At 38.2% G+C, this 13,191-nt stretch overlaps 1 protein-coding gene across 2 annotated transcripts in view; it reads right to left on the reverse strand.

Annotated features, from left to right (window-relative positions):
* The window catches only part of intu (inturned planar cell polarity protein), a 125,776-nt gene that overhangs the window by 68,989 nt on the left and 43,596 nt on the right, over nucleotides 1-13,191 (reverse strand). For both annotated transcript variants that reach the window (XM_072584174.1, XM_072584172.1), the window contains exon 3: nucleotides 5,805-5,890. In XM_072584174.1, the coding sequence (XP_072440275.1) occupies nucleotides 5,805-5,890 (86 nt within the window). The remainder of the gene's footprint in view (nucleotides 1-5,804; nucleotides 5,891-13,191) is intronic.

The raw sequence follows: 13,191 nt of genomic DNA on the forward strand, positions 1-13,191 counted from the left end.
TCCTTTTCACTTCCTTTTTCAATATGCTCTCTGGGTGACTGGTCAGCACCCATCCTCTTTTGACTGACTAATTCAACATCCAACCAGCTGCCAGTCCCTGAGCATAACAAGATCTCAATGCTGAATTGTCCAGTGTCCTTAAAACAATAGTTAACCTGCATGATCTTTCTAGGTCAATTCTGAACAACAAACATCAATCTTTGACTCTCTTTTTAAAATGAACTACAGTTCAAAGGTTTATATTCAACTCTCAATTGCAATTGCAACTGCAACCGCAACCTAAAGTTAGAAAAAAAAAGAACAACAGTGATGGTCTCAACAGCTGCAATCCTGGGGAAAATGTGAAGAGAGCAATGGTGCACTCCTTCAGCCAACAAAGTTGACAAGATTATCTTTTAAAACAGAAAAATGTATAAAAATTTTGCATAAAGTGAAAAGTGAAGTACTATTTCTTCTAGTCAGCAATCAAAACATTGATTTTCAATTTACTCTGGTCACTAGGTCAGTGAAGTAAGTAGTTAGAAGAAACTTCTTTCTGTAGAAAGCTGCTGGACAAATGGAGGCAATGGCATTGCACGTTTGACGAGAAATATTAGAAATAATTAAGCAGAAGATATAGAGACAAAAAGTCAGAAGGTGAGCTTTTGATTATATTCAGGAAGAGATGGCATTGTCATGATTGGTTCAATGGTTTCTTCACTTAAAGTTCTATGATGTTAAAATGATACCACTCAGAAATTAAGAAACCTAGTCAAATGATTTTATGGAAGACATCACTTGCACACATATAAAAGAATTGAGATAGACATCAATTACATTCAAAGATCCAATGCAAGGTTTTTTGTGGGAAATCAATGATACAATACAGGGAAAGGATCAAACCCAGGATCAGCATAGTCAAAAAACTAACCCAATAATACAGTAGTTCCTCATTTAAAGTTGTAGTTGCATTCCTGAAAAGAGTAACTTTAAGTAAACCATTTAAATGAATGGATTTTCCCATTAAATCCAATAAAAAAAAAGTTAAGTTCTTGGTGCTTTAAAGGTCATCTGTCATAATTTGAGAACATCTGTGGTTTTACAGTAGTTCTGTATATATTATAATGCATTGTGAAGCGATACCATGCTGGAAATCAAGCCCTGCTACTTCTAGAGTCGTCACAGGGTTAAACATTTTATAGAAGTTACCTTATTTTCATATCCAGATTGACTCTGTACTAAACAAGTAGTTATTTCAAGTGAATAGACTCAAGATACAGGTAAACAATTTTGACCTGTCAACATCTAACTCTACCAGTTGAAATTCTAATATCCTATAAACTTCTCTTTATAGGCATAAAGGCAGATGCAGGCAGAAAAAAAATGATGTTATGGGCAGTGGAAAAGACTAGGTAGGCAACTGAGTCGTCTTGAGATAACGCTTATGATTGTTGTACTGGTCAGAAAGTTGCTTCTTGGTCATTCTTCTGATACTTCCAGTGGTTTGCAAGAGGCACAAGATGGCTGGTTCAATTCATCTCCTGGTTCTGTATTCACTTGCACATGGTAAGTAATCCAGGAATTACTACATTTAAGGTTCTGCTAGCTAGCTTTCTACCTAGTTCCTTAAACTCTGATTGCTGGGCCATATCCCCTTTCTTACCTAAATCTTTGGTATCTATGTTCACTCTCTTCCAGAAGGATGTTCTGCAGCTGCTCTGACATATCCTTGACCCATACAGCAGTGAGGCAACATAACATCCTGGAGTTATGTTGATGGCCACAGAAAGCCTGTCCTATCCACTAACTAATCAAAGCTGGCAGCTGGTTGGATGTTGAATCAGTCAATCAATCAAAGGAGGACCAGTGTTAAACAGTCAACCACAGAAACCGAAAAGAAAAAGAGAGAACCAGTTTTGATTAGGTTTTAGCAGGAGGGAGAGTGCTTTTTTAAAAAATGAATTTCTAGAGACTGCTGGTATGTTTCACTGTCTCTCTTTCTAGTTTTCTCGATTTGGAGATGCTGGTGTTGGACTGGAGTGTACAAAGTTAAAAATCACACAACACCAGGTTATAGTCCAACAGGTTTAATTGGAAGCACACTAGCTTTCGGAGCGACGCTCCTTCATCAGGTGATAGTGGAGGGCTCAATCCTAACACAGAATTTATAGCAAAAATTTGCAGTATGATGTAACTGAAATTATACTTTGAAAAACTGATTGTCTGTTAAGCCTTTCATCTGTTAGAATACAGTGATAAGTTTCACTTCTTTCATGTGTAAATCACAAAACCCTTTTTTTTTTTAAAAGTTGCATTCTCACCAGTTATCCAATTGTTGACTGATTTGAGAAAAGAATCTCAATCTGTAAGAAATAAGAAAATATTTCTAGGAGTCTGCTGAAGCTGTTTGCATTAACCTATGACTTTGGGATTCAAATAAGATATACAGTTCTACCTACTTGTGAACAATCCTTTGTCCAATGATTTCATGAAGGGCTGGTATCCATTGCATGAAGCTGGATAATAAACTGGCAAATTACAATTATGTTACTTTCCTTATAATTTATCCCTTAATTATCTCTTCTTTCTGAGTAAAAGTGAGAGTTACGATCAACAAAGATTGGGCATTGGATCACAGATATTAATTAGATTACCTTGTTTATCTTTGTTCTGCTAAAGTTGCATTATCAATAATAAATTGTTACTTTTTAATTTAAGTTATAAAGTTGGTGCCCAAAGTCTGTTACTGGTAAAGTCTGGTTAGGAACCATTGGTTGACTTTGAGGGTTACTGAATATTTTAATTTTATTATTTTGCAAATCCAATGATAGTCCAGCTGACTTAGTTTTGTTGGCTATCCCTGGTTTGTGACAAAACGGTTTTAAATTTAACTTAACAGAGGAGAGCGAAAACTCGAGAACACCAGGGTTCGCTAAATACTTGGGGATAAAGTTGGCATTAGCATTGAGAATAGCAAATTAATTGGTGAAGTCACAATAAAGGAGAAAAAAATGAAGTTGTAACACAGTTAATGTATGTACATGCATAGCCAATAAAGTTGGGGAGTTACAGATGCCAATGCAGAAATATGATGTTGTGACAATAACAGACCTGGGGGCTCCAGGAAGGAAATGATTGGGTTTTAAATATTCCTGGGTGTACGTTCTTCAGGAAAGATAGAAAAAGGAGGAGAGGTAGTAACATTGGTTAAGGAGTATATTGCAGTGTTGAAGAAAGAGGATGTGCCAGAGATTCAAGAACAGAATCAGTTTGGCTAGAGCTAAGGAATAAAAAGGGTACAATTACATAAGAAGCAGAAGCTATAAACAAACACACTGAACTAGAAATTTGGTTCCTTGCATAATCTGACATTTTGCTGCAATAGGAACACCAATAGGCAATATAAAATAGGGGGTGCAAGAGCAGACAGACCTGTGTGTGTATGCGTACAGATCATTGAGGTGACAGGACAGATGGAGAGAGCAATTAATAAAGCATACAGTATCATCATCTTTATTAATAGGGGCATAGAGAAAGGAAGTGATGTTGAACTTGCATAAAATACTTACTTGACTTCACCTGGAGAACTGTGTCCATTACGGGTGCCACATGATACAAAAGATGTAAATGCACTGGAGAGACTGCAGAAACAATTTACAAGAATGGTTCCAGGTATGAGAAACTTCAGTTATGAGTACAGATTGAAGAAGTTGTGACAGTTCTCTGTGGAAAAAAAGCTAAAAGGAAATTTGAATGAGGTTTCCAAAATCATGAGTAGGGTAGACAGAGTAGGTAAGGAAAAGAACAACAATGAGGGGCATAGATTTAAAGTGAGGTGCAAAATAAGAAAGAGTGATATGAGAAATTTATTTTACACAGCAAGTAGTTAAGGTATGGAATGCACTGCCTGAAAATGTGATGAAACCAGATTCATTTGAGCCATTCAAGGGGGCATTGGATGATTATTTGGTTGGGAACAGTGTGCAGAAGTACAGGAAAAAGCTGGAGATTGGCATTAGGTAATAATGTTTTCTTGAAGAGCAGGTGCATGCACAATGGGTTGAATGGCTTCCTTCTGTGTCATAGCAATTCTGTACCAACTGAACAGTTGTTCTTCTTGTTAAGGAATTCATCATGAAACCAATATAGAAGCATAATTTACTCAAACCATACATGTGTTCAAATCATCAATTAGGATACTTGCCCCTTTACATGGTGTTGCTACTTATTTTCAAATTTAAATGGTAAATCTGGGATGGAACACAGCATTGGTGTGCCACTGTAATGAACCATAAAGGCAGTAAGATGCAAATTATTCAAACATCGTAGTCTCATGACCAGGTGAGAAAGGGTGAATCAGCTCCCCTCTTTCTAATCTCCTCAGTGAAGGCGGCTCCCTGTAGTAAAAATACAGTTACCCAATGTCTCTTGGACCAATAAGAGGCCACTTAATTGGCTTTACTGAGTTCATGAAAGAGCAATTTTTAAAGTATCCTAGCAAAAGTGGAGTAAAGAGGATGGGGAAATCTCTCCATTGGTTGGAGTAATACCTGGTATAAATGAAGATGGGTTTGGGCCGTTCGAGGACAATCATCTTAGCCCTAGGGTATCACTACAGCTTTTCAAGGTAGAGTCCTAGATACAACCATCTTCAATTGCTTCATTAATAACTCACTCCATGATGTCAAAAATGGGGATGCTCACTGACGATTACACTGTGTTCGGCACCATTTGTGACTCCTCAGATACTGAAGCAATCCATATCTATGTGCTTGCACAACATCCATGCTTGGGATGATAAATGGCAAATACCATTTTCATTCACGCCACATAAGTACCAAGTAATTATCCTTTTTCTCTTCTCTATTTCTCTTTCTGTAACTGATGACTTAAATTCACCCGTCTAACTTACAGCTAATTTAAATTTGGTTCTCTGCTATTCCCCTGCTTATTTTTTGATCCACAAATGAGGTTGGTTAAGGAAATGCATAGATCCTTGGCCTGTTCATTTAGGGTCCAGATAGCTGTTTAACTTGCTGCAACATTATCATTTAGCTCTTTCTGTAACCTATTCAAATGCAAGGGCAAGTCTAATTGACGAAAGGTGCTGCTAGAGGTCTCATGCAACAAAATCTGAACCGTTAAGCTTTAAATCTTAGAATACAGCAGCTGTATTTTTTTTAAAAAGTGAGGTATCAAAGTCAATCCATTCCGTTACTGGCTGCATGGACTCATGGCCTGGACCAGACTCCTTCAGCTGCAAGGCTTGTGGCCTGCAAGTTTACATGGAGATCTCCAAAATCAAGGATGCATGTTTTTGTTTGATCAGGGTCCGAAATGGACTTCCGATCCTGATCAGAAGATCTGAGCCTCTACTCTTACATAATCAACATTTTACCACTATTCGGACTAGCTTTAATGGTTGCCCAGCAATAACCATTAAATTCATTAGAAACAATTATTACATTAAATAGCAAAGCAAGAAGGCTGCAGGGAAAACCACAATAACAAATAAATGAAACAACTTTCTCAAATGCTGGTATCACAATTACAAAATGTCTTTTAGGTAATTTTAGGTCTGATTTCACCATTAGCCAAAATCTGGCTGATTGGAATGAAAGTTAGGCAAGTGATCCAATGATTCCAATGTAATGAAAATAGACAGGTTACATAATGGTCAGTCCAATTCAACAGATTTCCAACAGTTTTGTGAAGACAAACATTTAATCATAATGGGTTGTTGAAACCAAATGGGAAATAATGCTAAATAGTTTCCATGACAAAGTACTTTATTTCAACATAAATGAGATGAATCATAAACATACCTGCATTGGACCTGGAATACATGATAAAACCCGCTCAATGTTCTCAGTAGTCACTTCCACATCATTCACAGCAATTAGAGTATCACCTAATGGTAGAATTCCAATTTTAGTTCTTGTTAGAATAGTAACAGTTTAAACAAATTTACACAACTAAACAGTTGCTAGAAGGCTCCCCTTAATTTAGAGTTAGGTGCATTTTAGTGGAGCCAATATTAGATTTCCACCTAAAATTCTGTACTGAGCTTTCAATTTGAGTTTGGTTGATTTCGGCCAAAAAGATTGTCACTAACAATGCAACGATTTTTGAGAGCAACACTGTGAAAGAATCAAACTTTCTAAATGACCCCAAAGGAAATACCTCATGGACAAAATTCCAGTTCTTAAACCTTTTAGTATTAACAGTCAAAACTAAAATTAATATAGATGTCACATGAAGTAATAGACAAATTCTAGTGTGGAAACTAAATTAATAAATTTTAAATAGCTGATTACAATAAAGATAGGTCTCTGAGACGTCTTCAGTAGTCCCTTCACTGTATAAGACATTAACCTCAGGTACAAAGATACATAAAATTCTGTTCTTGCCAGATAGAGTTTCATTTGTTTTATGGATGGAGAAATTATGCCTGGAGACCTATTCAAAAACAGTTTTAACATCACAGAGTTCCATGGGTGTTGCATGCCTGTGCCAGTACAAGTAATGGGTGAACTCTAATCAACAGGTTTAGCATAGCACAAATATATTTGGAAAAGCACAGGAGGTGAGAACTCTGACCAACAAGCTTGGCAAGCATCCAAGTAAGCAGACACTGACTGAACAACACTATTGTGTCAACCGGCTTGCAAAGATTTGGACATAACCTCTTGTACTACTGGTGGATCATGTGAACTCTGAAATCTAATGTTTTCTGATACAATAAACTATGCTGTCATCACTGTTGTGGGAGTCACAAGAGATATGTTGCTCTGTTCTTTAGCTCTTCTGCATATACTTGAACAAAGAAGACCAATAAAATGTACCTGAAGAATCTGGACTGGATTATTCCTGCCTTCGCAGAACAGTTTAGCGTAGTCAGCAGAACATTCACATGTAAAAGGGACAAAATGTATAAAGAATTGTGGATGATCATCAAATAGGCCTGAGGCAGGGGCAAGGGATTGCATAATTCAGTTCACGCAGAGAAGTTCATGGCAAAATGCTGGTGTATGGGTCAGATCTTGAAGAAGCATGGGATCAAGAAAGGTCGATACAGTAAGCGTATGTGAAACACAGGGGTTGGTAGAACAGGTGAAAAAGGGCAGCTGTGATTGGAAGACTTGCTGGAGGCTCAGCAGGCTTGGTGGAAGGGAAAGAAAAATCAAACCAACAAAGTATTCTTGTTCCTTTATTGTCTGTCGAAGCAACAATCAGTAGTCAAGAGAAACTTGCTGCAAGGTGATGCCTGTTGCCACACAACAGCAACCAGGCAAAATTGACTGTGGAGATTTAGATAAGAAAGCTGGGGAATATAGACACCCTGAAAATGTTTGGGAAGATTCCTTCTCCATATTGCCATTGTCATTCACCTTGGATTTTAAAGTCATCAGAATCCGAGAAGTACCGAGAGCACCACACTTGGTAACTTGGTTTGGTTCAGAGGCTAAACCAGTTAAATCAGATTAACCTGGCTCATGTATTGATTTAGACCCAATTATTGACTATGTCGCCTTTATCCTTGGGGAAAGGCAAATACCCCAGTATCCAGCTCAGCCCGACAATAAATATCATTGGAATATGCATACAAAACAGCAAATAATAATGGAAACGGTGCCAAAGGCATCAACAACCCATAGATTGGATTGCAGCAGAACTAATATGTCCTCTTTGGAGGTGCAGGTCTCCTCCATGGATTAAACAGCCAATACCTATTATGTAGGGAGGCATTGGAGTCAGTAGGGGAAGTAGTAAAAGAATCACTGGCACAATGAGTAAATTAAGAAGCTGACTAACTTGTTCACGTGGCCAGTAAGGAAGTTGGACTGGTCCTATGAGTTCACCAGATTATACAACTTTGAAGGAGGTGACCCCAAAGGACTATTCTATTCCTGCTAATTGTACCATGATATTTAATGACTTATGTCTGGAACATTGGATAAAGTGTCCTGGAAATTGCTAGCTGATGTTTGGCCATACTCCGGGGTTATGGAATCTCAAGACTGGTTTGGCTTTATGGCAGACAGCACCAATACTGGTGGAACTGTTTGCCCTAAGAGTTCCTCAATAACCCAGCTATATTTCACCAGGTTATGATGCTAATATGGGAGCAGATAAGAAGAGGAGGGAACCTCCTGATTCAATATGCTGAGGACTTGGTCCTGACTTCTGCAATGATAAAGGAATGTGCTGGGACATTATTAACCCTGTTGGAAGCATTAGTCCGGAACAGGTTTAGCATTAACTTAAAAAAAAATTCAAGTGGGGAGACCTCAGGTATTCTAGAGGCATGTGAATTCACATGAACCGAGGGAGATGCCAGAGAACCAGAAATGGACCTCAAAAAGGTAGTAATCTCAGGTTCGTACCAATGACATGTGCTAACTAGAGTTGCAATAGCAGGATATATCAGATGATTACGTGGTTGGACAGATAGTAACAACGGGGAGGGTTTCAGATTCCTGGGACACTGGGACAGGAATTAATGTGCTTGGGGGAGTATCTGCTAGTGTATTTAGTGAGGGTTTAAACTAAAGTGGTAGGGAAATAGGAATCTATGTACAGAATCAAGAGAGAATCAAGGGCAAAAACAAATGACAGAATGGAGATAAGAAAAATATGACACACAGAGGATTCAAGGACAAGAATCAAACACGGCCACAGGGCAAAATAATGCAAACAGGACTAAGAATGTCAAAAGACAAGCCAATCTTAATGCGTGAATCATTTATAATGAAGTCAATGAATTAGTTGCACAAATAGATATAAACAAATTGGATATAGTTAGGATTACGTGACATGGCCGTAGAGTGACCAGGGGTGCAAACTGAATATCCAAGAGTATTCCATCTTTAGGAAATACAGAGAAAGATGAAAAGCAGGTGGCGTAGCATTGTTGGCTAAAGAGGACATTACCGCAAATATGAGGAAGGACATTAGCTCCAAAGAAGTGGATCCTGTATGGATAGAGCTTAGAAACAGCAAGGGACAGAAAATGATAGTGGGGGTTGTACATAGACTCCAAACTATAATGATAATGTTGGGGAAGGCATTAAACAGGACATAATGATGTAGCTGTTGTTCTGGGAGTCAAAAGAGAGATGTCGATCTTTCCTCCAGTTACTCTGCCTATACTTGAACGAAACAGACTGGTAAAAGTTACCTCATCCGTACTGGGTTATTCCTCGCAATGCAGAACAATGCCATGACTTTTCATCTTAACACTCTCAGCTTTAAAGGCACTATCCTATTCTCTCTATTAAAAATCAATTGCATATTTTGTTCTGGTTTGCACATTGCTGTTCCAATTATGAAGCTCAATATTTTCTGTTGAAAAATAAAAAGCTGCCATTTTAAAAATCTTGCTTGTTCTAACCCTAACAAGTTGAAATTGGATCTCACAATCAGTTTTGACACCCAGCAAATCAATGCACAAATTTATTTCTCAGAAATGATGTCACAGAGAAATACATGGTTTCACCTCTTTCCAAAAAACTAAAACTTAGTTTCACTTTTGTTAGGAATGCCCCAACAATACAGGCTTCAAAGTAATTACATCTCCATAAATAATACCAAAAGTAAAACTATTCTTCCACACCATTGCAGAATTCTTTGAAGTGTTTTGACAAAAATTGGCAAGGTCCTCACAGATCCTTAATCAGTTGCCTAAAAAAATACCAGAGCATTAACACTAGAACACAAATAAGAATATGAAGGCACAATGAAAAGCAAAATGGCTTGAAAATAAAAGAGTAGAGATAAGACGGTAGAAAGCATTGTGCTACAAAGTCAGTGCCAGCCATGGCTCAGTTGGTAGTATTCTTACGAGTCATGACGTGTGTATTCAAGTCCCATTTCAGGACTTAAGCACAAAAATCAAGACTGACACTTTAGTACTGTACTGAGGAAGGCAGTGTTCAAATCATTCTGCTTCAGTTGAGACATGTCTTATGTGGCTGGGTGGATGTAGAAGATCCCATGATGATTTTGGGAAGTCTTCTATGCTTTAGCTAATAATTCTCATTCAATTTTGTATTTTCTAAAATATGGTGATGTTTCTGTTTCTTCTAAAGTGCATTCCTGCGCTGGCTCTCTGTGCATTTTAACGTAGTTTCCTGCTTTTTCCCTGTATCCTTTGCATTATTTCTATTTAAATAATTATCCAATGTCCTCTTCAATACCTCATTTAAACCTGCCTCCACCACATTTCTATTCATTATGTGAAAAGATTCTTCTCACTTCACATCTGCTTCTTTTGCAAAACACTTTAAAACCCTCTCTTTTGGTTCTCAATCTATGTATAAATGGAAAATGTTTCTCTGTTTCCAACTTGTCCAGACCCCTCATGATTTTGACATTTTCTATTAAATCTCCTCTTAGCTTCTTGACTCCAAGTAAAGCAGTCCCAATTTCTCTGATATTTTCTCCTAACTGAAATGGCTCATCACTTGAACCATTCCTATAAACTCATTTGTCAATGCATTCACATCTTTCCTATAATGTGATGCCCAAACTGTACATAATACTCCATCTACAGTCTAATCAGTGTCTTACACAAGTCCATCATAACTTCCCTGTTCTTGTACTCTGAGTCCTTTTATGAAATCTAAAATTAAATATAATTTCTTTCTATTTTGTTTGAAAGTTTTGGTGGGTATCAATGACTGCCAGTAACTAAATTATATACATGACAATAACTGTTTGGATTCACTCAGTGATTAAAATCGTGTATTAAATATAAGATGTTGCATTCGCGGCTTGGACCTGTCCATGAATAATGCAAAAGGAAATTTGTTGATTTGAATTAACAATCTGTTGCTGCACTGAAGGAAGTGATAAAAGAGTGATGCCTTTTCAGTGATCAGCTTCCAAAGCACCAAAATAACTGGAAAGCCAACCCTCCAGATCAAAACAGCAGGAACTACATATAGAGCATTTATTCCCATACAAATATTGCTTTAATATGAACAGATATCTGGTATTTCTGCAATCCCAGTCAATTCTCTCTGGCTGTTTGGAGAATAAAATTTGCTATTTCAAGCCAGTTTCTGTAATGAGACAGCACAATTAATGTCTTTCACTGCCCATCCAATGACCTGATGACAAATCTAACTGTCGCACATGGAGGGTTTCTGCTATCCCATCAACATTCCAGCAATGAGCAGGCTGTTGGATGTTTTTATTTTGAAATCTCATCTTCATAGGCCAGCAAGTCTATCAACCACTACCACTTAAAGCTCTTCGACTGGAATGGAAAGGGGGTAGGTAACAATATCTGATCAAGATGGATGGTTTCTTAATAATTTTCCAGATACAAGGGCAGACTTAAGTTCATCCTGGTCTGTACAGAGACTACAAAATAAGTGATATGACCCTCTGGAATCCATTTTGTCAAGCTAATCGTCCAGATTTCAGGTTCGATGAAATCAAGAATTATTTTAACTGTTCAGTTATAAAGAAACTTTCTCGATTTTTATTACATAATCAAATTGGCAGAAGCCAATAAATTTCAGAATGTAACACTTATAGTCCAATAAAGGGGGACAGTTATTTGCTTAAGGTATACAAAGTTCAAAATCACAACACTAGGTTATAGTCCAACAGGTTTATTTGGAATCTCTAGCTTTCAGAGCGCTGCTCCTTCAACAATCATCTGATGAAGGAGCAGTGCTCCAAAAGCTAGTGCTTCCAAACAAATCTGTTGGGACTATAACCTGGTGTTGTGAGACATTTAACTTTGTATACCCCAGTCCAACACCAGTGTCTCCAAATCATTGCTTAAGGTATTTACTTACATCAAAGGTTAGGAAAAGGTGAAGTGCAACGAAACCAGAGTGTCATGGTGGAACAGTTGCTGAAGATTAGCATGCAAGTACACAGGCAGTGAGGAAAACTAATGGCATGACAGCCTCATAGTGGAGGATTTGAGTACAGGAGTAAGGATACCTTCTTGCAGTTATACAGGGCCTTGGTGAGGTCACACCTGGAGTACTGCTTGCAGTTTTGATCTCCTAGTCTGAAAGGACATTCTTGTTATTGAGGGAGCCCAGCGAAGGTTCACCAGACTGATTCCCGGGATGGCAGGGTTGACATATGAAGAACAATCAGATTGACTGGGCCTCTACTCACCTGAATTTAGAAGAATGAGGGGATCTCATAGATATATAAAATCCTGACAGGACTGGGCAGGCTAGATGTGGGAAGAATGTTCCTGATGTTGGGAAATTCCAGAACTAGGGGTCACAGTCGAAGAATGATGGGTAAGCCATTTAGGACAGAGATGGGGAAGAATTTCTTCAGAGAATTGTGAACCAGTGGAACTCTCTACCACAGAAAGCTGTTACAGCTAGTTCGTTAGATACAGGTAGTGTCCCTATAGCACCATACTTGCATTCCAGCAAACCTCACTTAATAGAAAATTTCTTAATAGAAATAATGGGTCCTATAGAAAAAGTGGGGTTGGGGCAGACCAGCAAAAAAAAAAGTCATTCACAATTGCTCAAAAATCACCCAAATGTCGAACGCAAAGTATAGCCCAAGCTGAATAAAGGTTGAAATCATATTTATTAATGAAACAAGAGTAAATTTATCACAGTACATTTAAAAAATGTAAGAAAGCTGCTCTCTGTACAGAACCTCTCATTAGAAAGCTGCTCTGTCGGCAGCTGACTTCAGCACATGCGCAGAATGGCATGGAGATCAGTGCTGAGATCATGCATGTGCAGAATGGTACAGAGACATTGGCACATGAGCAGAAAGGCACAAAGATGGGTACTGGCGTCACACATGCACAGGATGGCACCGACATTGGCGCAGGTGCAGAATGGCACGGAGATTCTGGCACATGCGCAGAATGAAGCATGTGAACCGATCCGTGCTGGAATCACACTATTGCCAATGGAGGTAAGCATTCTCGAAAATACTATATTCTAATTCTTCAGCCATGTTATTTAGCTAAATGGCATTGCCAAAACGTCCGTTATCCCAGAACTACCTCTATATTGAAGAAGGAGCTGGGCAAGGCCTTTGCGGTTAAAGGCATCAAGCGATGGAAAGAAAGCCAGAGTGGGATACTGAAATTGCATGATCAGCTTTGATCAAATTGAATTGGTGGTACAGACTCAAAAGGCCGAATGGCCTACTCCTGCATCTATTTTCTATGGTCTCACAGAAACAGATTCTGCAAAGTTCATT

This window comes from Chiloscyllium punctatum, chromosome 14 (assembly GCF_047496795.1).
Source record: "Chiloscyllium punctatum isolate Juve2018m chromosome 14, sChiPun1.3, whole genome shotgun sequence".
NCBI classification, from domain to species: Eukaryota; Metazoa; Chordata; class Chondrichthyes; order Orectolobiformes; family Hemiscylliidae; genus Chiloscyllium; species Chiloscyllium punctatum.